Raw genomic sequence first — 27,319 nt, forward strand, 5'->3', positions numbered from 1 at the left:
CAAGTGTAAAGGAAAAAATATTATCCTACTAATGTATTGAGCTATTACCTTGCCAAAAGAAGACCTTCACTGCATCTTGGTATTGATTCTCTGCAGAAACTCAAATAGACTTTCAGGTGGCTTGAGTTCTGATGACTGCAAAGACCATAGCATATGATTCAAATCATTTTCTAACATCATATGGATGGGAGCACTTCCACCTTGGAGGAGACCGCTTTGTTCAGTGGTAATTCTAGAGTCGGTTGAGGCGCCAGGCAACAATTCACAGGAGGCCTCTACAACCAGCATTCATCATAGTTATGTTATAACTATTTTGACACCATCTAAAAACATTGTGAATATTGGTTGGGGGCCATGATTTGTGCAAATGCTGTTTATTACAGTATGTCCCTCAGGCTCAAAGACTGCATTCGGTCGGTAAGCAGAATGAGTTGAGTCAGGCGGGGCCAGGTCAAGTCAGGTCTCTCCCACTGTCACTGCAAATTTTGAGCATTGCCACTGCTAAAGCTTAAAGTTTGGCAGCCCACTGCAGTTTCCTGCCTTGCCTGGTGAGTCTCTGACTCAGGTAGGTTAAAGGTGATCAACTCAAAGCCATTTTGTATTGATTTACAATAACCTTTTAAACTGAAGAGACAGGTGGACACAAACCATGCCAGTAAAACACTATCCACAGCTAAACACAGCCACTGCATCCACTCACTACAATGTCCTTTAATTTGTCATCTGTCTGTCATATTTATTTATTTTCCCCCAGAAAATAGAAAGAAAGGACACAGAGCAACATTTTCATAGCCAAATCTGATCACATCAAGTTGTTTGCATGCCAGGAATTATTACCAGTAGAGCATGTTCCTTTGTTTTGAACACCAGCAACTTTGTGTTGTTTTATAGTGGAACCACAAAGGATCTTTTATCTTGCTAAACTCTTTCTTGCTTTCCCCTTTTACTTGTCAGCATGCTCACTCTGAAGTCCTCATTCTCTGTTAGAACTACAGTACATCATCTGTGGAAGAAAGATAAGGAACAGAGGCAGCTGACACACGAGCACCACTGGAACTCTGATGAGAAAAAACACTTTCAGGCTGAAGTAATGTATCACCTAAGTGATGCAAACACAACCTGACACCAAGCAGCTCGTAAGCATGTCACATAAAACTGCCGACAACTTTGGAAGATAAAAATGAAGTACTGTAGTTGTGACAACCAGCTACAAAGATAAAGCACTAGTTTGTTTTCACAGAAACAAGCTAAAGTTATTGATGTAGAGTCAATGTCCATCCATCTTCTTCTGCTTCACAAGGCCAGCAGCCTAATTGGAGAAGCCCAGACCTCACTCTCCCTGACCACCTCCTCCAGCTTCTCTGGGGAAACACCAAGGTGGGCCAGCACCCAGGGCAGCCCTGGTGGAGTCCACACCTACCAGAATGAGTCTGACTTATTGCTAGCTATGTGGACCAAGCTCTTGCAAAGAATGGGGCAGACACCCCATACTCCAGAAGTACATCCCATGCACCCTCAAATTTCCCTGAGAGGGTAAAGAGCTGGTCCAGTGTTCTGCAACCTTGGACGACAACTCCTGAATCTGATGTTCGATAAACAGATGGACTCTCTTTTCCAGCACCCTGGCACAGACTTTCCTGGGGAGGTTGAACCTGTGATTCCCATATAGTTGGAACACACCCTTCGGTCTTCACCATCCTGGTCTGCCAAACCAGAGGTACCGCCCCTGATCTCGATGCAGCATTGAAGAGCTGCGTCAACCAAGACAGCCCTATAACATCCAGAGCCTTTAGGAACTCAGGACAAGCCTCATCCTGGGGAAGTTCTTTTACTACCTAAGTAATATGAAGAAATATATCACTTAAGTAGTAAAAGAATCAGTCTTGTACAAGGAATTCATGGTGTTCACAGGAGGAGAAATTATGTCAAAAATATATATGCTGTAAATGTTTGCCATTTTAAAATTCTTTTCAGGGTTTGCTTTTAAGGAACGTCAGGCAGGTAGGAAAGTAGGAAAAAGGATATTTGAAAAGATCCTTATTCTTTTCTCTTCTTTTCCTCACTTCTGAGTTCCCATGCTACCAAACTCAGTTTGTTCTTAATTCTGTCATCATTCCCCTGGCCAAATAACCTCCTCATCCACCTGCTATCAGTCCGTTAGTCTCTAATCCCTTTTCTGGATGTTCAGAGAGCAGCAATCCACATCTAAGTTCAAGGCTAGCTCTCCCTCTTCCTGTTTTCTATCTTCAGCAGGACCGGCTCTCCTTTATTGCTTTGTTGCCTTCATCCTTTTTATTACTCAAGCTCTAATTATTCTAACTGAAATATGTTGCATGTTGAGCTAGCTGCTTAGTCTGGAAAAGAAAATGAAACAAATAATATAAGAGAATATAAAAAAGGAAAGGAAGTAACAGTACCTCCACACTGCAGATACTGTCTTGCTTACAGTGCAACAGTTGTAGCCTTACGGCAAAATACTGTGAAAGTACTGAATCGAGTGTCAGATCTGATTGCTAGCCTTAAGCATATATAGTTACATGGACTTCTTTTTAAGGTAAAACCAGCTACAGCGGTAGATTCGATTTCTTTTGCAATCACATGAAGTGAAGCACCTCATCAAGAGAGGAACAAAGAGGAAAGCAACAACAGCACACACATCAGTGTTTGAACTGGAGCAATTCAGTCAAGCTGAACTACAATAGTAAATAGACTTGTAAGTATATAGACTTGCATTTATACAGCTCCTTTGTAGTCTTACTACTCGAAGCACTTTTTGCTGTACAAGGCAATTCAAGCATACATTGCATACACCACTTTATTCTGCATACTTTATCAATAACACTACACACACAATCGATATGCTGGGCATTCAGTAGTTTGCCTGGGGATACTTTGAGCATGAGACCCGTGATCAAACCACACTCTTTCTGATTACTGGACAGGCTGCACTGCCTCCTGATCTACAGCGGCACATCATATGCTCTCAGTGCAAGTTCACATAAACTGACACACAGACCATGCCAGCATCTCTTTTTTAATACTATGCTAGACTAGTCTGTTGTCATATTCAGGGGTACACATAAGTGGTCCGCAGGTGCGCATACACTGTCAAAATAAAAAACGCGCACCAGATAAGAAGTTGCAACACCCGTTTACGTACATAAGATTTTCTGGAGAAAGACAGACATTTGTTTAGAAATTTTAAAAAAGTCGAAGAAGCTCCTTTAAGCAATTACTTTGGTGTTCCTCCACCTCCAAAGAAATTTCAGAAGGAGTCCGAACCGCGAAAGAAGTGTGTATTCTCGGAAAAGTGGTTACTGGAGGTGAGCTGCCTTCAAACAAATAATGAACAGAGATGTGGTGCAAAATATGCCGTGAAAATCCCTCCAGAAAATCTTATGTACGCAAACGTGCGTTGCAACTTCTTATCTGGTGCGCGTTTTTTATTTTGACAGCACATGCACACCTACAGACCATTTATATGCACCCCTGGTCATAATGTCTGCTCTGCAGGGATGTCTGTGGGGACTTCCACCAGCAGATATAAATGACTGCAGGTGGGTCAAATGTTTCTTTTACATGGTAGTTCAGTGTTTTAAGTAGAGTGATAGAGAGCTACACGCTCTGGTGGTTATAAAAGCACTGCAGCTGGCTGCAACAACAACATCAAAAACAACAATTCTGTGATTTCCCAGAGGAGGAGAAATAAATGGCAGTGCTGCTGTAAAGTATTTCTTTTGAAGGGTTGATGGACACCATCACCTCGGCTGAGTTAAAACCACATGAAACTTTAACTCGGAGGACTCTTCTTCCTGCTCAGTTTGTACTCACATCTAAGTGAAGTCTAGATTAGACATCTCACCAGAGAGGTTTTACTCACAGTTGAGTTCAATTCGAATGAAGTCTTTGATGCCCAGGTTTTCCAGGAAGACACCAGATGATGAAGTGGTTTTAAACAGGAAGGAGATGTCGGCACTCAGCTCTCCATGTAATGTAGGAAAGTGGAGGTATGATGTCTCCTTGTCAAAAAATGCAGCATTCCAAACATTTTCTGCAAAATGCATGAAAGCATTTTAAACATGAAGCAAGGTACAGGAATGAGTTTACAACTCTGACATGACACACCTGCATCATTTTAAAAACATGTACAAAGTGACAAACTGACATTGGCACTCTGATTTCGACTTACTGTCTCCATGACAACGGAGAGGTCCCACCTTGTAGGTGCTTTCGGAGCCAGGTCTCTGGATATCACCCAGCACCAGAGATCTAACCGGGAGTGTCTCCTTATGGGTCAACAGGCCTGAGTCATTAGTCCTAAAAAATAAGGAGCAGAATTTTTTTTATTAAAAACAAACTCCAAACTAGAGGAGGGAAAGACATATCTATCTTTAGCATAAAATGTGATTCACTGTAAAGGATAACACATGTTGTTGATTTATGCTCTTGCAGCTGCCACACCTACAAAAATCTGCTGCACTGGCAGCAAATTTGGTGACTTATAAATGCAGTGAGGATATGAGCTATTTTTATAGCGGAACACGTCACACTATAATTGTTTTGATATGAGTATTATGATATACAGTACCATTCATTGCTGTCAGCATCACAGTTGCAGTGATATCTGGAGTCCACACAGTTATTTTGCAGACTGCAGGCACATTGCTGGCTCCCTGGTGGAGCTCCGCCCCAGTGAGTGTGCATTTGTCCCACACCTGGGCCTCCTACCCACCAGCTGAGGGGAGAGCCCTCTGAAACACACAGACATATCACTTATATCAAGTGACCGATCCCCAGATGGTAGCTATGTTTCTATAATGGGACACATTTTTGTAGACTATTGTAATCAATAAAAAAAGAAACACAAAAAGAAAAAGACATGGCTATACTGAATGATTTTATACCACAACCACAACTATATGGTAGTAAATTCAATCAAAAGGTCCATCCAATCATTCGCTTCCACTTATCCTTTTTTAGGGTCATGCTGGAGCCTATTGCAGCTGTCATAGGGCGAGAGGCAGGGTACACCCTGGCCTGATGGTGGAATTGAACTCAGGACCTTCTTGCGGTGCAGCAACAGTGCTAACCACAGTGACCTGTGCTGCCTTGAGTCAAAAGGTCCTACTTTTTTATTACTGCTGGCTGCCAAAGGTAAAACAGACATTCTGTTGATCATATCTCACATTATAAAAAACAATTAATTATTATTAAAAACAGAAACCTGTTATGATGCAATGTGATACACAATACACACTATGCAAGAGTCTTAACTATTGTCTTGAAGTACCCATGCTTGGTCCAAAATAACTTCAACTGCCTGTTTAAACTGCATCACAACAATACATAAATTTGGCGTTAAAGATCATCCAAGGTCTTTACCTGGTGAGGTGAGTAGGCGTGACTTCCTGCAATGATAAGCAATTTCCTGTTCGCAGTGCTCTGATAGGCTTATGATTGCTGCTAGTTGCTCCTCATCAGATGCATATTCAAAATGCACTACATGTGTATTCACTTCTGGTGATGGCTGGACTCTCGTTAGGTCTGTGTTGTTGTGGTGGATCACCATCCATGTGTTGTCCTCTGGTGCAATGAAAGAAGAATAAGGGAAAGCGTGTATTTTTAATTTTCACCTGTATCTGTATTTGTATGTATGCAGGACTGAAAGAGGAAGAATAAGGCAGGATGAAAGAGAGAGGGGAAGAGATTGTGCGCCAGGCATGTTGACGCGTGTGTGTTTTGATGTGTGTATCAGCTACCTGTCATGTTGCAGTATAACAGCTGTGGCTTGATGGGTCCGCTGCTGTCCACATCAATGTAATAATACCCCGAAATGTTGCCTTTGTGTTTGTAAGCCTCGCAGGACTGCTCGTATATTGCTGAGGAGAGAGAGACATCCTCGTCATCATCACTGCAGACATTTAAGTTTGTTTTTCTGTCTATGCAACTGCACAGTGGTTGCTCATTTCGTTTTTCAGCATCTGGTCTTGTTCAACATATTGCAAGTAACTTAAGATTTTTTTTACAATGTAGATGCAGAGGGACCAACTTTTCTCCACTGGATTATCTGTTTAGCTACATTTTAGTGATATTATTGTTACCATTTAATACACTCATCACTTTAATAGGTGCACCTGTGCAACTGCTGCTTAATGAATATGTTAAATTACTTCATCATATGGTTCCAACTCAATGCATGTGAGCATGTAGACATGGTCAAAACAATCTCATAAAGTTAACTATATACTATATAGATCACCAGCCCACTTACTATTTAATTTAATGCACTAGTATTTTTTAATTTATGGAAAACATTATAACTGAGAATAAATGTGACTGACTTTGAACATGACGTGATTGTTGGCGATAGAGGGCTGATCTGAGTATTTCAGAAACTGATGATTTTCCCACACAACCTTCTCTAGGGTTTAGAGAGAATGGTCTGAAAATGAGAAAATATCCAGCGAGTAGTAGTTGGGTGAAAGTGACTTGGTGATTCCAGAGGTCAGAGAAGAAAGGCCAGGCTGCTTTGAGCTGATAGGAAGTTACCAGTAGAGCTAAGGCATTCAGAGGTGCATGTCACATCTTGACGCAGATGGGCTACAGCAGCAGAAGACCACACTGGGTGCCACTGAGGAAGAACAGGAAACTGAGACTACAATTCACAGTTCACCAAGACTGGACAATAGAAGATTGAGAATCATCAGACTAGAGAACATTTTTTCAAGTCCAACCAGGTACAAAAAAGGTGCACCTAATGGTTGCAAGTGTATCTGGCTATATATCTTCAAGGTTTATTGAATAAAGTTTATGCTAATATATCTGATTTAATTTTGCTGGTCTTTTTTTTTTTTAACTCTTATATTAGTGCAAAGCAACAAAAAATGAATTATTGCCTAATAATTGTAATTATTATATTAATATGAATTATGATTGTACTGTTTATACTGGTCAAATTAATGAAAAAAAAATGGAAACCTCAATAAAAGCTGAAGATATATTCTCTAAACCCAAATCTATGTCCACAGGTTGGTGCACCTTGATTAACAAAAATTATTCAGCAGCAGATGAATAGATGTGGATATCATATCTTGTGCTCTTGTGCTTGCTTGAAACCACTTGAAAGCATGGAATAAAGCACACTGTGAATGGGTGAATATAGTGAATGGGTGTAAAGAGCAATTTGAGTGCCCAGTTACAAGAGTGCTACATAAAGCTCTATACAAGCACCAGTCCATTTACCATTTAATTTAATGCACTAGAATCTTGTAATTACCACTTATCGTTTACAGAGGCTGCTGTTGCCACTGCTGAACAAAGACTGCATAGCCATGCTTGTCCTGTAAAATATCCAGTGATTTTCAGTTTTGTTAGATGGTCAAAAATGAGCACTTTACAAAGCCCTGAAAAGAAGAAAAAAATAGCAACGCTTTTGCAAAGGAAATTCATTAATTTGCTAAAAAGAAGCACATGTTACATGCTCGTCTTAGAAACTGCCTCATGGTTTAAACTAAAGTGCTTATAAAGGATGTATTTTCCAATAGAGTTGTGTATCACTTCTTTCATTATTTCTTGTGTGACCTCTAAATCACTCTGTTTTTGTGCTAAGAGTTATTCCATGAGTGCTTACAATCATGACTGCTGGAAAGAAGTTAGATCTCTGCTTGACCTTCTGCCACAAAAATGTCTGAAGGGAAAGTTAAAGCAGCAGGCTGTCTAATTCAGCGGTCCCCAACCTTTTTTGCGCCACGGACCAGTTTATGCCCGACAATATTTAAGGTGTCGTGGATAAATACAACAAAATAAAACTAGTACCGGTACCGAAAAAAAGAAGATTTATTCATAACACACGTGAAAAGACCCAGGAAAACCGAGTTAACGATAAAAACAATGACAACGCTGAAAACTGATAAAAACCCTGAAAACCATACATTTCACACCTGAGCCTCAACTCTAGCGGCCTGGTACCAAACGACTCATGGACCGGTACCGGTCCGAGGCCCGGGGGTTGGGGACCGCTGGTTAACGGAAACTCCCAAACATGAGTTGAAATACAGATCTGTGACCTTTGAACGACACCACTCAAAAAACCATCATGGCCTTACAGCTGTGACAAGTGGCTCCGCTGTACCCGGTCCCAGAGCAGTTACAGTGGAAGGTGCTCCATGACTGACTGCAGCTGCCTCCATGTTCACAGTGGCTGGGGGAACATCTGAGAGAGAGACAGGAAAGAAAGCACACGTCTCCATATCTATGTAAAATACCCCATCGTCATGAGAGAACAGTGCAAGTAGCTCTCGATGCCCAGTTTGGTGGAGAAAGGGAGAGAATGCATCAGTTCTGGGGTCTTATTAAAACTTGTTTGCTTAGTCTCAAAGACAAAGGCAACTGAAGACAAAAGATGGGTACTCCGGCTTCCTCCCACAGTCCAAAGACATGCAGTTTGTGGGGATAGGTTAATTGAAAAATCTAAATTGCCCATAGGTGTGAATGCGGTAGTGAATGTGAGTGCGAATGGTTATCTGTTCCTGTGTGTTAGCCCTGCGACAGACAGGCGACCTGTATAGGGTGTACCCCACCTCTCACCCTATAACAGCTGGAATAAGCTCCAGCACCCCCCGCGACCCTGAAAAGGATAAGCAGAAGCGAATGGATGGCTGGATGAAGGATTTCATAAATCTATTTATAATAAACTTCACTAGCTGGGCCCACGTCCTCATTTTAGGTTTGACAGTGCTTCAGTAGGTAAAGGTGAATGGCTTGGACATGAATTGAGCTGCGGTTTGGGGAAGGCCTCAAAGGGGACTGGTGATGGCTCCCGGGCCTGGCAGATCCCCATGTACTAAATAGAAGTGAAGAAGTTAAAGAATTGAAAAGGAGAGGGAAGGTGGGGCCAGTAAACAAGAATGAACAGCTTGGTGAACTGGGGGAACATACATAGGTGAGAACCGAAAGGTTAGGAGGGGTGGACCCACTCCTGAAATTTATCTCCAGTAATGTGTACATTACACAAAGTCTAATGGGCTTGAATTAAGAATGTTAATATCTGTTCATAAGATGGACTACAAAATGAGTATCTTACCGCTACTCTGTTATTTTAAACTTTTTACCACAACATAAAAATAATGCCATTACAAAAGTTGGAACTTTAAAGATAACATATAGGCTTTCTGCTGGAAAGTAGTCCAACTCAATTACCCCTCCTTGGTTTGGAGTTTTGTGACCAAAGTTAAATTCACTTTGGTCACTTACCACAGCTGAGTCAAAGTGAAAATTAATTCATCATCATTTCCAAGGCATTAGTAAAGACAACTGAACTATAGTGAACTTTAAACACACTTTGATCAATTAGCACATAAACTTGATTTAGAGAGCTCATATAGTTCTATGCTCTTCATGCAGGGGAACATCTGGACAAGAAGCAGATTTTATTACAGCAGCTGCACCAGCTGTGAGTTTGACAGCCTGTTGTTAAAAATTCAAAACATACCAGCAGGTCATGCAAATGGAAAGCAAATTTATTATTAATATTTACATGATGTGTGCCACTTTGCCTATTAAGTTGATATTTTTAATAAATGGTTGGATGGCGCCTCATTTTGACATCTGGGATGGAATGATCTCCTCTCCTCGCATAAAAAGATGGTCAATAAAGGCAGTGGAAAAAAACAAAACTATACACACATAGAAACACAAACCCAACTTATATAAAAATCTAAAACAACAAATATATTACAAACCCCAGTGACAGGTGGAGGGGTTGAAACAGACAGCAAAGCAGACTGGTGCCAGTTGTACAGAAATAGACCACTAAATTAGAAGGTTGGGTTTGCTATTTGTATGTGCAGGTGTGTGTATGACACACATAACACGCCTATGCCAATATCTCAGCTTCTGCGACAATTTTCTTTACATAAATATTACCTTTTTAAAAATACCCACACTGGACGCAAATCATTATTCATTAAGAGTCTATGAAAGCCCACTGCTGGCTAAACCTTGTTCTTAACCACTGTTATGTTTCCTTAAAAAGTCCAGGGGGGTATTTAAACTAAAAAAAGTTCCATCAAAATAGAGAAGTGTCACGGGCTGCCGGGGAAAGCCGTGTGAATTTAACAAAGGACCCAAGATGCGGATATACAGTGAAGTGAGAGGGCTTTATTGACACAGAACCCGAGTGATAACAAACAAAAGGAGAGTGTGGCGAAAAACCAAACTTAGACATAAACTACACTGGGAAAACCAAAACCTAAACAACAAACCTGAACACGAGAGACAGCAACTTGCAGGGAGAATTCACAGGATGCCGGTAGGAGATTCACAGACACAACAACACCAAATAACACAGACAAACCAGCAACAGGCAGGAGAACACACAGGGCTTAAATACACACAGGAGGGAAGCACACCTGGGTGAAATCACAACTGACGAGGCAGGGGAAACGTAAAGTGAACACACTCACATAAGACAAGGACCTTCAGAATAAAACAGGAAACTAACAGACACAGAACCAGACAAGACACTGAACATAACAGACAAGACATAACAGAATAAACACGAACACAGAATATTATAAAGAAACACAGAGCACTGAGTCGTCGGACTCAGGACCATGACAAGAAGACAATAAAACTGTAAGTTTGTTGCCAAACAAAACAGTAAGTCAATAAGACAAAATGACTGAAGCACAAGCCAAACACAGCTCACAAGCAAAAGCTACAAAGGCTCTCAGGGCTGGAGCGCCCCCCCGGTCTTTAATACTGTGGCCTAATTGCTGAGTAAAATCAGCTGCACAGGAGGGTGTCACTTAAGGCCAGAGGGCAAGTGAGACACCCTCATACAGGATAAATCACTACAGGCCCTGCTTGTGCTGTATGGACCTCACATATTAAATACTGCAAAACCAGATTAATCATCCACAAGAAGTGATGTTTAAATTCAGCACAGCCATTACAAAACCTCCTATTTATGGATGCAAACAGAACCATCGGTGTGCTGAGCAAATACCACCTCAAGTTGCTAAAATATTTCATGCCTTTTAATGTGAGTGTGTGTTAAATAAAGTAATTGCACCTAATGCATTGTGATTTTACTTGGATGAGGCATTGACAGCTTCAAGCATGAGAGTCAAGCCTGACCTAAGTGGAAAATATAGAATTATAAGATTGAAAGGAAACTTGCAGATTTACAGTACACAGTTGTATATGTGAGAATAATACATCACTGGACAAAAGTACCTGAATTTTCACAGCAATTCGTGTCAAAATTACACACCATAGAACAAGTCTGAGAAAACTGTGCTGCTGTTAACTTTTTCCTCCTCAGTCTTCCTGTGTAAAACACGGAAAGCAGCAAAGCGGATGACTGGAGGAAAAGAAGCGGAACATCAGAAACAGCGAGAGGAAAAAAAGAACATGGAGAGAAAGGAAAGGGGAAATAAAGTTTGGGGTGTGTTGAAGGAGAGGAATGAGCAACAAAGGGAACGAAGGTTGGATGAACAGAGCAGTGAATGAGTACGTAAATATATTTGGAAGGGGAAATGAGGTCAGCAAATTGTGACTGCGGAGAGTGAAAAAGAAGGGGAGGGAGAGCAGCATCTATTTTTAATCTTTTAGTCAGGGGGAAATTTGCTGTTAGAAAAAGACTTACTCAGCAGCTCTGTCAGATGGTAAAGTTTGTTTTTTTAACACCCAATTTCTTTGCTTCTTTTCTACTTAACCTTTGGTAGAACCTCAAAATCCCATCCTTTCGTGAACCTCGGGACCAAAAATGGTCCCGCCCCAAAAGTGCTCTAAAAATGTTATATATCAATATTTTTTTCTACTTTAAATTAGTCAATCTTTTAAAACTACTTCTGCTTAAAATATCCATGTCAAGTTTTAATTATATTTTCATTGTTTTAACCCTTTAAATCCCAGTTTTATTACATGAGCGCCCTGTTTTTTTAGCCCCAAAAAACAAAAAAACTAAATATTTTCCAAAAAAAACATTTGAAGTAATATTTGTTTGTTATTATAATTAGGCCTTTAGATGGACTAAAGATTGGCACCAACACCAACAGTCATTTTATTTTTTTTCCAGGAGCGCATTTCATAAAATGCACACTATCGACCACGCCCAAAAAGTGCTATAAAAAATGTATATATTAATATTTTATTCCACTTTAAATTAGCCAATCTTTTAGACCTACTTCTCCTTGAAATATTCATGTCAAGTTTTAATTACATTTCGCAGATTTTAACCCTTTATATCCCGGTTTCGTCACATGAGCGCACTGCTTTTTTTGCCCCAAAAACATAAAACATAAAACATAAAATATTTTCCAAAAAAAACATTTGAAGTAATATTTTATTGTTATTATAATTAGGCCTTTAGATGGACAAAAGATTGGCACCAACATTAATTTCGATCCGTTTTTAATTTTTTTTGCAGAAGCCGAAAATGTCCCCAGGCGGCGCTGCTGCCTCTGCCGCGGGTGTGTTTCGCGCAGCGCCGGAGCATATGGTTCGGTTCCCGTGTCTGCAGCACACACTTCCGCTACCACGTGAAAACAAATACGTCATTTCCTGTTGATTAAAAAAAATTAATGCACCCTCAAACGATCCTAAGGGCAGAAAATGGTCCGGAACGAGCAGCGGGCCAAGCTGCTGCTGCACGCGGGAAATTAGTCTGCCTTTTCCGGGTATCTGTCTCGAGCAGGCCGCTGGAGAAGGTGTGTATGTTCCAGCAGGCGTCACATGTGGAACAAGGGCGCCACCCGGTCGCCAAATAAAAAATTACAATTCTAAGGCCCTGAGTCCAGAATGAAAGTGAAAGTTAAGCCATCGCCACGACGTTAATGGTAATAATTGTACAGTGAAAAATAGCGTTTATAATGGGTTTCAATGGGGCACAAATCGGCCACGAGGTTCGATAGTGGATGTATGCCTTTTATTCAGCCATTTAAGCTCATTTAAAAAACTCAGACTGAAATTTTAAAATAAAATGGGAAAAAAATACATGTTTGAAAATTTGGCTATACTCCATTAAACACAGTGGAAATGGCGTGGAATTAAAAAACGGAAAGGCCACGAAATGGTCCCAGGTTCTACCTTAAAGTAAGTTGACATGAAGCCAGGTGCAGCACTCCGTATTTCCTCCACCACTTTAAATATTTGCATTTATCATTCTTTTTTTTATACATTTTTCAATCAAGCCTGAGAGTCCACTGATACATTTGGTATACATATGATCAATCAAGCACCACTTATTTCAACAAAGTGTGCTGTGGGTTGGAGGTGAGGGGTTGGAGAAATGTAAATCAATTTTTCAAGTTGACATTTTATTGAAACAAAAGCTGCTCTGTGGGTAATATGTGTGCCATTCACCAGTGGGCTCTAATGATTTGGAAAAAGGTCTAATGTCATGTTCTGAGAGCAATGTGTTATTGCTCACACACAGCACAACATTAAACTCACACAGAGGAGCTTAACTTGACATTTTCTGCAGTATGGAAAGAGAAAATAGACATGTTAGTGGCTGCAGTTGCTCGACTATTTTATGATATGGAAATCCCAGAAATATCGATTCTGTCAGACGGTAAAAAAGGATTTTTCAGCTACAGCATTTTAGTCCCCAGCATGTATGCATACATGGTGCTGGTGTCCTTATAAAATGTTATACTGTCAATACAAAGCACAGCACCAGATGCAGAGCACAGCCACACAGATAACCACTGGAAGAGCAGGAATGAAGAGGCAGCAATCAGGAAACTTGAAGAAAAGTTTAATCAGCACGCTGCTGAACACTAATTGCTTTGGAGTGTGTGTGTGTGAACGCCTCCAGGTTTATTTTCCTCATACCAGTTGAAACAGAGACAAGCTACATGAAAAATTATGACGTTTTCTTAACCAGAACACATTTCGGGAAACATTGACGCCATATTGCGTTTGTATCATATTCACTGTTGCCTAATAATCCACATGCGACCCCATTTCACAAAAAGGCTTCAGAGGGAGATTAAGGAGGTTTACAAAGCAAGCGTGACAACAAAATCAAACATTTTAATGCCAGTGAATCCTCTTTTCTGACAATCCTCGTTAATACAACAAATGCATTACATAGAATAATGCGTTTCTTTTCCTGGACAAATGGAGAGACAGACATAAGCAATACCCAATACATGGCATTTACATAAATCAGTGTCGCAAACGGCCCCTTTAGGTCTTACCTGTCAATAATGCCGCACATATCGATTTGCAGGTGACTGTAGTTTCCGATCAGCCTCTGCTGCACCTTGATCAGGTCCACTGGCCGGTTGTCCACAGTCAGTAGACGCATGCAGCCCTGGAAAGCTTTGAAGGGGTTCAAGCACTCCTGGCTATTTTCTTCAGCAGGACAACCTGGACAGAAGAGAAAACATCAATCAGTAAATGAAACACAAGAGAAATCAAGCCATCATTCTACCATACCACTGTATTATTGTAGGGTCTCTAACTTGCAATATAAAGAAGTTGTTGTGATTTGGCGCTATATAAATAAAACTAAACTGAATGCGCTGCGATGCAAGATTAGATTATATAGACAAAGATGAATAATGATGCATGTGTTTTATCGTTCATTTCTCGCTTACCACCAAAGAATATATGACCTCCTGTGGTAATTAAAAATGAGGGGCTCGCGTGAGCACTGGCTCCTTCATCACCATCCACTGTGATGGTCAGACGTCCTCCTCCTGATATCAAGTCCACAGAGTGCCACTGACCATCATTCAGAGCTGAACCTGAAGAGCCACACATATATGTCTAAGTGTTTTTATGTTGATATCATGTTTCAATTATAATTTGTTGAAAATGGAAAAAATAGAAGATGGTTCTTGCTCAGGAATGTCTAAGTGTGTGATATTACAACTACTTTAACATAAGAACTCCCAACAATGCTTGAAGAATAATTTGCACTTTCTCAAATGCCACACAGCCTATAACAGGACATAGTTTCATTCAGTTCTATTATCACTCCTGGAAGTAGTTTCTATTAGGAAATGGTGACACTTGGAAAAATCATGCAAGCATACAAAAAGAAGAATACCTAAAAAATACCTGTGTAATTCTCACATTTGAACACTCAGCCATCAAACAGACTTCATACTACAGACTTATTATGGTTCACTTTGGACATCTGATGTTTGGGAGTCAGTTTTAACCACAAAAATGTCTTTCTGGAGTTGGTCAGGATTTTGTATCTTGATAAGTAAATTTGGATGTTTAGATGATATCAGCTTGCTGCCTTCCAGTGTTTTGGGCTCAAAACAGAAATTTTTTATCACGATTTTTGATACTGAATTTCTAACATTAAGCTCCTTTTTTACATCACGGCTTTAAATTAGTCCAGTTAGTAAGTGCAGGCAGGATGGAGGCACCCGAGAAAGAGTTTAACATGATTTTGAGTTGTCAGACTGACCTGCGTTGAGCTCCAGGGGTGCCCTGCCAGACTTGTGGATCTGTAAATGTGCTCTGGCTTTGCTCAGGTAAAGCCAGACTCTGCCTTCTCGATTTGGGAGTTCAAAGGTCAGGAGCAGCCCGGCCTTGTTCCATGTCCGAAACTGAAGTCCCACTGAGATACCCAGTGAAGATTGATCTATCCTTGGTAACCGAAGGAAACTCTGGGGGCCGGTGAACGTCGTGGCAACAAAAACGGGTTCAGAACATGAAAAGGTCACATTGCCCTGAGACAGATGGAAAAGAGAAGAGGAGACAGGAAAATATATGAATAGAGAGGAATGAGTATAGAAAACAATCATGTCTGAATATAAATTAGTTCCAAGGCTGTCTGGTGCTACCCAAATACAAAAAGATGTCATCAGCAATTCTCCTTTAAAAAGCATAGGAGCATTACCATGATGATTATAGTCAGGCTTAATATAAGCACAGATCTTAGTGAAGACCAATGTCAGCCAAAAGATTTCTAAGGTCACACCAGGGAGCAGAAGTTTGGAGAGGCAAAAACAGATAGCGAGAGAGTGAGAAGCAGGCTTCGAGAAGTGGTAATTGCAGTAAATCCACCGCTGGGGCAGCAACAGTGATACGTTCCATTCCGTGTCCTCTAGTGGGAATACTGGGTTTCTATTTTCAGTTCAGCACAGAGCACACTGACACTTGATCAAATCTAAAAGCTCTTTGTGGGGTAGTCAAAGCAATATAGAGTAATGCAGACTGAAGAGGTGAAAGCTAAAGATGGTCAGTTTTCTTGTACATATTGCTGTAGCTTGATGAGATCTAAAAGCCACGCATACATTTTTATGTGCACAAACACACACACACAAGCAAACAAGATTAATTGGTGAATTTAAATTGACTGCAGATGTGGACGCAAGGTAAATAAAACAAGTAAAGTGCTGCATAAATATATGTGATGAGGCACTTTGTGACCTGCAGGCATAAGTACTTTGAGTGGTCCACTAAAGACTTGAACGACACTATATAAATGCCAGTATGTTCTCTTATGTGTTGCATTTGTAGTTTTCCACCATTTTTACTAAAATATTTGTTTTTTACCCGACTTCATCATTTCAACATCCATTAAAATTGTCTCTACAAAGTGTGTTTTTAGTCAGTTTCAGCATCCATGCTCATTATAAACAAATATTCCACATTATGAATAGTTAGAGATTTGTGTAGATTGCAGAAGGGCCTCCAGAATTAATGAGAAAAAAGAAGAAAGTCAAACTTTCCTCTAAAAAAACAGGACAAGAAAAATGAGATACAATATGTGCCCATGCTGTCAATATGTGTAAAGCATAGACATAAATGTAAGATCACTCTGCTAGTAATGAGTCTAGGAGGTGGATGCCATCCAGCCAAACAGGACTGGCAAGTTGGAAGATGATACTCCCCTCACAGAAGGAGAGAGACTCAAAAGCTATCAGTGTATCAACATCTGGAAGTTTTAATCTCACGGTGTGAGATTCAAAAGCAGCTGGCCAGGTGAGGTCATCATAAAATCATCACCAAGCATCACCAGAGAAGCTCTAACATGCAATGAAGGAAAGAGAAAGAAAGGACAGTCAAGAAACACCTGGACAGAGACCTCCAGGCAGACATCAAGAGGACAGAACTTACCTGGAGTTTAGATTGACTAGATGTTGGTCTGAGGTGCCATTTTTATCACAATAGAGGCCTGACAGAAAATATTTAATATGCAGAGAGATACATTGAACTATACTGAACTTTTTAAAACTAAATTAATTCCTAATCACATTTTTACATGCATTTAAATACATGAATATTGTGACATTATTTTTACATCGGCCCCTTTAAGAATTATTTATCTGTTTATTGTTTAAATCAAGTACTTTTACTTATAACTAGGTAGTTCTACTTTGACTCCTGTCTACACATTGTGAAAGATACACAAAATAGCTTTTTCAGCAGCACACTATGAGCAAGTTTACCTTCACTGTAACCCGCTGGTCTTTTTGTTTAGCGAGGTCTACCAGGTTCAGGCCATTGTAAACTGGGTTTTCCAGACAGCCATAGAATGACGTATAGCTGAAGCCCTGCTGTGCTCCCAGTATCATCTGTACAGGAGACAGAGTACACAAACAAGCAGATACAATAAAATGTCTGCAGCTGCGAGGTGGGTGTCTTTCTGCCATCTGTCTTTTCATGAGTTGTCATCCTATCCTCAAATACAGACCTGATCATGGTCCCAATGTGCAAATGTTGGTGAGATGTGCACCCACTCTGTGCTTTTGTCCACTGTGAGCTTGAGGTGATTGCTGTGATGCTCCACTGCAACGTGATGCCAGTGCTGGTCGTCTAGCAGGCTGCCCAGAGTCACAAGATACCGGCTGTCAGGAGACAAACTTTTTCCTGGCGCGTGGGAGGAAGACGAAGAATGACATGATCATGTAGTAACAGTGGTTAAAAGAGAGAACAGTTGAATCTTAAAACCTTTTTCTTTACCAATGGCGATAAGTATTACATCACTGACTTTTCTTTCTGCAGGCTGTCAGGATCTTTTCCATGTAGAAACTGTTTATTTTAATTCTGTTTTCCTCCAAATGATTTCTGCAGTGAAAGAATTTGACTCTGACATATTTATTTCTAACTGCACAGCAGGAGCTATCGCTTCTCCTCCTCCTCCTCTCTGGAAATGAAGTTTCAAATTTCTCATCAACTTGAACTCCCCGCTGTTTTCTAGGTCTCTGAAGTGGTGCCACGGTGTCACAGTTTTCTGCTGGGGTTTATATCTTGGAAACAAAACTAAGGCTAGGTCTACATTTCAGAAAGAACCAGAAAACGCAGATGGCGAAACATTCAGTAATTAACACTAAATGGGGTAGAGAAAAAGAGAAAGAGAGGTAGATGGGTATAAAAAAAATGACCAGTGAAATGCTTCTGATTCTTTCTACTCCCTAAAGTGTCAGAAGAGTGAAGCACTTTCACTGAGTGATGGGGGAGCTAAATGCACTCTGTCATTAAATATGAATTAGATATTGTTTGAAAGGAGACTACTTTGTCTGTGTGGGGAAAGAAAGAATGAGTGAATGAGAAAGGGAGACAGACTGGGGCCAAGTTCACTGTGTTCTGTCATCAATCATAATTGATCTGTCAAACAGATAGTTGGCACAAAAGAGGGAGAGACCTGAGAAAGAGATGGGAGTAGTCATCACTGATCAGCAGACTGATGTCTGCACCGCACAAGGATGAAGAGAAACAGGGAAACTGAGCAAAGGTGTAGTCTACTGACAACTGTTTTTTTTTCTTTTTATACTAATAACTTCTATGTTTTGGGTAAAATATTCACTCACAAGCCACTTTACACCTGGTTCAGCTGCTCATTACACCAAATCACATGGCAGTAACTCTATGAATGTAATCATGTAGACATAGTTAAAACAACCTGGTCAAGCTCACAATGAGCATCACAGTGGAGAAGATGATTTAGGTGAGTTTGAATGTGGTATTGTCACACTATCCCAGGCAGGCTGGTTTGAGTATTTCAGAAACTGCTGAACTACTGGGATTTGTCTGCAGAACCATCTCTAGGGTTTAGAAAGAATCAACAACAAATGCCTTGTTGATGCCAGAGGTCACGGGAGAATGGATAAACCGCTTCGAGCTCATAGGAAGGCAACTCAAATAACCAAAACAGGACAACATCAGAGGGACAACATTCCTCTTCACCCTCTACACTGCAGACTTCTCCATCAACTCCCCACGCTGCCACCTACAGACGTTCTCTGACAACTCTGCCATAGTCGGCTTCATCACAGGTGAGGATGACTCAGAGTACAGACAGTGGACTCTGGACTTTGTGGACTGGTGCCAGCAGAACCACCTGCTGATCAATGCTGGGAAAACCAAGGAGCTGGTGGTGGATTTCCGGAGACGCAGACCCACCATACTGACACCGGTGAACATCCAGGGAGTGGACATTGAGATAGTGGACTCGTATAGGTACCTGGGTGTTCAGCTGAATAATAAGCTAGACTGGAGCCACAACACTGATGCTCTTTACCGGAAGGGTCAGAGCAGACTCTACCTGCTGAGGCGGCTGAGGTCATTTGGAGTCCAGGGAGCACTTTTAAAGACCTTCTATGACTCTGTGGTGGCATTTGTCATTTTTACAGCGTTGTATGTTGGAGCAGCAGTTTATCGGCAGCTGAGAGGAAGAGGTTGGATAAACTCATTGGGAAGGCCAGCTCTGTTCTGGGATGCACCCTGGACCCACTGGCCAAAATAACATCTTTGCTGGACAGAGTCTCCCACCCCATGCATGTAAATGTTGCTGAACTGCAGAGCTCCTTCAGTGACAGACTGCTGCATCCTCGATGCATGAAGGAGCGTTTCCGCAGGTCCTTCCTCCCTGCAGCTGTCAGACTGTACAATCAAAACTGCTCCCAAAAAACATAGATGTTTACATCAGCGCTGTAACGTGCACTATTTTATCAACCGATTCACACTATAACCAGGGTTTGCCTCTTATCTGTATTTAATCTGTTTTTGATAACCATTGTCCTTGATGTAAATATGTAAAAATTGTGTATGTTTCTGTTCTGTGTCTTGTGTACTGCTTGTTTGTATATGTGTCTTTCTTGCTGCTGTTACATCCAAATGTCCCCTTGTGGGACAATTAAAGGATTATTCTAAAAGCAGGGAATGCAGAAGAGCATCTCTGAACACACAACACATAAATCCTTGAAGCAGATTGGCTTAAGCAGAAAAAGACCACACTGGATGCCACTCTAGTCAGTTTAGAACATAAAACTGAGGCTACAATCCACGCGTGCTCACCAAAACCTGACAGCAGATGACTGGAAATATTAATAAAAAAACCACCATCTCTCGTGCCAGCTGAGTCCACATTATTCTTCTCTCATGCACACACATACCAGTGATGCAATACACCTTCATACCAATGGTTTCACAATATTCCAGTGTTAAACAGCTGGCAACAGGTGCCAAAGAGACAAATACATTTATTATAATTATTACATCATTATGGCACCGAAAGCAAGAGAGAGGTTTGGGGAAAAAAAGAACATGGAGGTAAACAATTCAATACAAGTTCAAATTGTGCAAGAAGTCAACTTTAAAAATGTTTTATGAGGAAGGAAATGCATTCAGCACATTTGTTGAATGTATACATAATTTTTATTTACCAGAAAAGTTCACATGACATCTTTAAATTATTCGAAACAGGCCACGAAGATAAGCAAAACAATGTGAAACTCTTGAATTTTTTATCCCACCGTAAAAGCTTTTTCCTGTCCAGAAAATCCTTCTCTGGAATATTTGTTGTATAAGTATCTGATGGACTTTTGGAAATTTCCCAGTATGACATCATCTTAATTTAGAGTATGCCCTCAGAATAAAAAAGATTTTTTTTACTGTGAAAAGTATCAAAGCTGTTTTAATTTTCACATAGGTCCTTGTTTTAAATCATTTCAGACAGCTACCCAGGGCAATACCTCCTCATAATCTGCTGTCTACTTCTGCATTTCAGCACTTCGCTGCAGCTCTAAATCTAATTTTGTTAGAAGGCACTGGTAGATGACAGACTGATATAATTGTTTCAGTGTTTTCATTTTATTCTATTTAGAGTAAATGATTGAGACGGTGTGCACAATCAGTCAACACAAGCATAATGAACAACCTCTAAATGTGCTCACAACACAAGCTGCTGCTCCAGGAGCAAAAGTTTCTCAAGCAAGCAAAAAAAAAAGTAAGCAAAAAAGAAGGAATTACAGTTTAAAACAAAACGGAAGCAAGAAACATAGCAAATCAAGTCGATATGAAGAATTTCCAGTACAACTACTCTACTGCTGGATTGTTTCTGAGATGCATCAAAAAGTAAAGCAAGTGGACATGTACCCGAGTTGTTACATTGTTAAAGAATTGGCTCCTTTGGAGCATAAGCAATATGGAATATCCAGAAGATCATATTCAGTAGTTTTTAAACATAGCAAGCAAATCCAAAAACATTTGGGCCTGCTCCAAACTCAAGACCATCCAAGTCTCACAGGGCTTACAGCTAATCAGTTTACAGTTGTGAGTCAAACATAGCCTCTGTGTCACTGAAATGATTCAGCTGTGGGCTGTAAAATTAAACACAGTCGGCTCCTTCTGACATGAGCATGTTGCTTCTTGGATGAAAGCTAAGCAGCTTATTTGCAACCCCGTAAGACTGAGTAAACCTGCAACGCCTTCGCATCAGTCAATACAGGCAGAGCAGAATAACAAGGTAAGTCAATATTGTAAGACGGTATTGAACATGACATGCAGCCCACCATTCACTGTGACAGCTGAGCTGGCAGAATGAGTCATCACCTGCATCCAACAGCAGGGTCGAGAAGAACAGCCACTAAATGACAGGAAATATTTAAATATTTTACACCTGTAATAATTCATCATGTGCTATAAAAAGCTCTGAGTGCTCATAATAATGCAGGCGATTCCCAGCTGCCTGTTGGGAGTAAAATACGACCAGTCACTTTTGACATGTTCGGCATTCTGATGTGCCGCCTAAGACTCCTCAGTTTGTCATTTTGATTTGTCATGTGTGCCTACATGGACAGTAAATGAACTGTACTCTGTTTGTGCAAATGAGCGTGAGTAAAAGAGACACACTTTATCAACAACTCTAAATGCATACTGTTGTGTACAGTTACTGGCCTTGGGACATGACCCCTCTGTTTAGTGGAACCTCACTATTTTGGGGAAGCCTGAAGGAGTCCCTTTTGGAGTTTTTTCCCCCTCTCCTGTGGTGCCTGAAAAAAGGGCCTTAAGTAGAGCTTTCCTTGTTATTACTGCAAATATCTACAGTGTGTTTGTAGGAGCTATAGCGAAAACTCTGGGGATGTTGTCTGCTCATCTGTCATTTTCTTGATATTACATATTTCTGCAAAAAAGGCATTTATATTTTATACCTGTCTCCTAAGGGATTATTTTTACATGTAGAAAACTTCCAATATTTCCATGATATATATGTATATATTTATATCTTATACCTGGTAGGCAGCTTCTTTATTTTACAAGAGAAAAGTGCTACATTTTTTAAGCAGCACTGTCTTCATTCTTCACCTAACAAAAACACTTGACCAGAGGGCACAAGATCAGTGAACAATGACTGCTGGCAGATTTGCTTTCACTAAATAATCAAAAGCCAAAATAAAAGAGAACTCAGCTTAATTACAAGCTTAAATAGGTATGACCCTGAGAACTATAATCCAAGAATTTGATGAATGTATAGTAACCATGAAATGGTTTGCTTCTGGAAAGAACCCATGAATTTTAATGAGCCAGCGTATTTATTCAAACTGGGCTCGAGAGCTAAGCATCGTCTGTTAAATACTGCTGAAGGCTGCATTGTGAATGTGGGCAAATAAAACTCTCAATCTAATGCTGGTACAGGTGCAAATCAGTCAGTTATTACCTTTGCTGTAATTTGGAAAGTTAAACTTTTAAAGAAGTGCACAGAATGACAAAGGGCTGAATTATCACAGAGTGATTCACTGGGCCAACAAAACTGATCAGACATAGCACGGCCAGCTCTATCCATGCAGTTCTGTGAATATGTGCAGAAAAAGAGGGACATCCAAAAATGCATGTTTCAGCCATGTGTGAAAGTTAAGCTACACTGTCCTTTCTTCTCTTTACCTGTGAAGTGTTTTGAAGAATCTCCTGTCAGTTTTTTTTTACATTAACTCAAGGTTTGATCCAAGGTTGATCTTTGGCTGGTGTTAAAAAAACCTGATTTTCAAATGCTGTCATGATCAAGAGGTCAGCGTTCAAAAAGCTCTGTCATCTCAGTCAACTTCAACCTGATTTTTGAATGTTTTCATAGTGATTATCTCAGTGGGCTGCATGCCTTTTGCATTTATTCTTTTCAGCATCTTGGAACAAACCCACAGATCGAGGATGGATTCTGGATGAACTGATGTTTATTCATATGCTCTCTAAAGAAAAACACATTCAGCAATAAAATTTGCTTTAGGCCAAAATTCAAACACAAATCACAGAGAGCTGCTTCAGACAACAACTTCCACCAGAAACTCACGACAAAGTCTCATATCTGTGTAGCAGCTAAAAGGAAAAAAAGAGAAAAGATCGTGTTACAAAATCAACCTTACTGTCGCCATTCCAACAGTGACATTTTTGTCATGGCCAAAAATGTTTTTGAGTGAACTCATTCAAGCTTGCATGTCCAAAAAGTGAAAAAACATAAATCTATTATCACACAGTTCTTTAAAAACCTTCAACAAATTTAAGCAATCTGTGTTGATCATGTTCAAGCTGAGGAATTTGTTTTCGCTGCAGTACAATCAGGAACTACAGTTGTAAATTAGACATTTCAGTCAGGTCTCATGGGTCAGCATAACTTTGAGACCAGTGTAATTCAAGTGGAATAATGTGTTGCCTCTCACCCCCTATGTTTTGGAACTTTACTACGAATTTCACAGAAATGTATATTTTTAAGTTGTTAGTTGTATATGCAACCTGAAAGTATTGCTTTCAGGTTGCACATATATAGGAAGAAGGGGGCAAGTAGGTGGGAAAATAATGAGAGAGAATAGGACAAATAAGCACAGTCCCACAGTTAATGGAAGGTAAATGACTCAATTTCAAAACAAAACATAAAAAGAAAGGCAAGCAGAGAACTGGAATGACATATTCAAAGGATGGTGATAAATTACTAATGCAGAACTGTTAAGGCAGAAGAAGAGACTGAGTGCAGAGGGCAGAGGGGCAGTCCCTATGATGACATACTGAACCCAGATAGGATCTAGGATATTTTCATTTTATCCACATAAAAGTAAAATGAATATCCTGTTTAGTGAAATAAATTAAACAAAGCGCAGCAGAAGTATAAAGGTTAGACGTTTAATTAAAACCAGAGAATTACTTGAAGGAAGATCTTTTATGAAATATTACTGTACTACACGTGGTAAATGTAAATTCAGCATATCCTGTAGTGATGAACTGAAGAAGCATAAACCATAGATAAATGTGTTCTTCTCCACCATAAAATCTCTGGGATAACATTAATAAAGCTGGCAAGTTTGCCAACCAAATGAAAAACCAATAAAATAAACCATTGAAAGGTTATCTTGTGGCAGCTGGTTCTTACTTGAGTTTTTCTTTAAAAACTATATATATATATATATTTTACAGTTCTTTTAATATTATCTAACATAGCAAACTTCTTTGAAATAGCAGTGTGATGGAATAAAATATTGTGAAAAAGAAAGTTTTCTCATGACTCTGTGCAATAATGGAAAAAACAACCTTGTTGCTTCCAGAGGAATCAGGAGGGTAGGTAGCAGCCAGGTGCTACTAATCTAGCCCACCTAAGTGATCATCATCAGATGTGACATCATCACCTCCATAAAAGCAGAGGTTTTGGCATTCAGGTGTGTGTTACTACACAATGCCAAAATCTTCTCAGGAGTGGGTGTCCTAGCAAATTCACCTCAAAGTCAGAAAATGCAATGCTTCAGATAAACTGCAAGACAAACTACATCTCAGACTCTAAAGTTATCATAACACTGCAATTAGAAAAAGACTGAACAAGTATGGTTTGGTGAAAACCAAACACAGCATATCAGCACCTTATACCAACTGGGCTTCTTTCTGTCATTGAGTTGACCATGAACTCTTCTGAGTATCAAAGTACTCTAGACTCAAACATGATTCCATCTCTTATTTGCCAGACAAAGCTTGAATGATACTGGGTCATGAAACAGGACAATAGCCCAAGCACATTAGCAAATCTATAACAGAATGGGTCATGGACCCCTTGTTGATCCTCTACCTAATCACATGAGCCAAGGTGTGAAAACGGGTGTGGGTCACAATCAGCCAAGGTCTCGGCTAGGGATGGGTATCCGGTGTTCTGACATAAACGGTAGTAACCAGACCGAAAAGCAGCGCACATTTCAGTGCTTTATTTTGGTGCTTTTTTTCCCTGAGATGTCATACACTTTTGATTCGAGCCAATCATTTTCCCTTTCCAAGGATAGTAGGCAGACCCAGGTACGTACGTTCTTTTAGAGCAGAGCTACAGATTAAAAATGCCCAAGGCAAAGCGGTCAAAAGTCTGGCTGTACTTCACAGTAAAAGATACAAACTCAGCAGCCTGCAACAAGTGCTTTAAGCTGATACTGTGCAAAGGAGGTAACACCTCGAATCTGATGAAACACCCGGCAACGCATAGTGTTTTTTTAAAAGCCGAGAAATGCACGTATTTGATAGCTTGCTGCAAGACCTCACACTTAGCAGCACATCTACTGCGGGTGTGGTGCCTGTTATCAGTCCCGGAGTTAGCAACATTCCCCAAGAGTCCTGGCCCCTAGCCCTGCCAGTGTAGCAGAAATGATGACGGATGATGATGGCAGCAGCAGCCGTTCTTCTCTGGGTGAGTGGCTTAATGTTGTTCATGTGTAATTTACGTTGAGTAGGCTAACCACGTTATTAAATTAATGCATGTAAGGTGAACTAGCAAACACCGTCATAGTTACATGCAGCTGTCTTCTTGTTTGATGGCAGATACTCCCGTCACCCTGGCCAAAAAGGCTAAAATGACCAAAGAAAAAGTGGAAAACAGCTGAACATGAGAGGTTTTTGGACCAATTTTGTGTTCTCCATTCCATAAGCACCGGTTTGAGCACCGTTTAAGCACAGGCACCGTTTCAAAAGTACCAGTTTGGCTCCGGTATCGGATAAAACCTAAACGATACCCATCCCTAGTTTTGGGTGAACACACTGTGAAAGCTAGCCTACCCTATCAACTACCCTATCATGTGATTTACTAAGATCAATTGGCCCAGGAAGTGAGTGGGCGTTAAGGCCCACTCACTTCTGCAGAAGAAAGGGATCTCCCAGAAAATGAATCAAGGTGTTGCAATGGTCTAGTCAAAGTCAGACATCAATCCAACTGAAATGCTGTGGTGAGAACTTAAGAGAGCTATGCATAAATGAAAATCCACAAACTTCAAGGAGTGCTGTAAAGTTGAGTAGACCTTGAATGATAAGCCCTGACCTTGAAAGTGAGGTTTCCCTTGTAGTGAAATTTGTTTTCATGTTTTTATATTATTATTATTATTGGGAAGTCTTTGCTCTTTTCATCTAAGAGTTAACAGGTGTAAGATTATGCATATACACAAACCCCTCTGTCTAATAACAATGATGACCAAGCAATGTTCAAGAAATACATCCACCAGAAAATGCTGCAATGTCAACACAACTTTCATTTTATAGCTACTAGTAATTCACCAACAAATTGTTTGTTAGTTCTTTTAGTTTGTTCAATAAAAACAGCAGCACAGGCAGTTTCCACACTGCATAAATAAAAACCTCAGATTTGTACCTTTTCTGATGAGCAATTGAAGTTTTCCTTTTTCTAACTCCAAGGTGAGGCTGTGCCCGTTCTGTCCCTCTGCATGAAGCAGTATCCCAGAGTTCTTCAGGGTTTTAAACTTCAGGCTGATGCTCTCACTGGACATCTGCCTCGGCCTGGGAGTCAACCTGTAGATGAGGCTGCTTTGGCCATTGAAACTCAACACGTCAGAATCTTTAAAAAGACACACACACACACACACACACAAAATCATTACCCTGGACTCAGATGCTTGTAATTGTTATAATTCATTACACTCATTAAATATTTAATTATGCAACCCTGCTTTCCAGAAATCCCATCTGATATGCTGCACATTTTGCAATTTTCTGTTGCAAAACATACATTCTGGATTCTTCATCTTCTACCTGCAGTGTTCATATACATATAAAATATTACAGTAAACGCTTCCCAAAGGCAAATTAATATTTAAGCATC

General features: G+C 40.2%; 1 protein-coding gene across 4 annotated transcripts in view; it reads right to left on the reverse strand.

Moving 5' to 3' along the window:
* LOC113034749 (contactin-associated protein-like 4) overlaps window positions 1-27,319 on the reverse strand; it is a 95,061-nt gene that overhangs the window by 18,654 nt on the left and 49,088 nt on the right. For all 4 annotated transcript variants that reach the window (XM_026189729.1, XM_026189730.1, XM_026189728.1 and 1 more), the window contains exons 6-17: window positions 26,852-27,055; window positions 17,675-17,850; window positions 17,430-17,555; window positions 15,440-15,704; window positions 14,613-14,762; window positions 14,211-14,382; window positions 8,106-8,212; window positions 5,760-5,879; window positions 5,383-5,583; window positions 4,589-4,751; window positions 4,190-4,317; window positions 3,881-4,051 (exon numbers count right to left, since the gene is read on the reverse strand). In XM_026189729.1, the coding sequence (XP_026045514.1) occupies window positions 3,881-4,051; window positions 4,190-4,317; window positions 4,589-4,751; window positions 5,383-5,583; window positions 5,760-5,879; window positions 8,106-8,212; window positions 14,211-14,382; window positions 14,613-14,762; window positions 15,440-15,704; window positions 17,430-17,555; window positions 17,675-17,850; window positions 26,852-27,055 (1,983 nt within the window). The remainder of the gene's footprint in view (window positions 1-3,880; window positions 4,052-4,189; window positions 4,318-4,588; window positions 4,752-5,382; window positions 5,584-5,759; window positions 5,880-8,105; window positions 8,213-14,210; window positions 14,383-14,612; window positions 14,763-15,439; window positions 15,705-17,429; window positions 17,556-17,674; window positions 17,851-26,851; window positions 27,056-27,319) is intronic.

The sequence above is a fragment of the Astatotilapia calliptera genome, chromosome 13, assembly GCF_900246225.1.
Source record: "Astatotilapia calliptera chromosome 13, fAstCal1.2, whole genome shotgun sequence".
Classification (NCBI taxonomy): Eukaryota; Metazoa; Chordata; class Actinopteri; order Cichliformes; family Cichlidae; genus Astatotilapia; species Astatotilapia calliptera.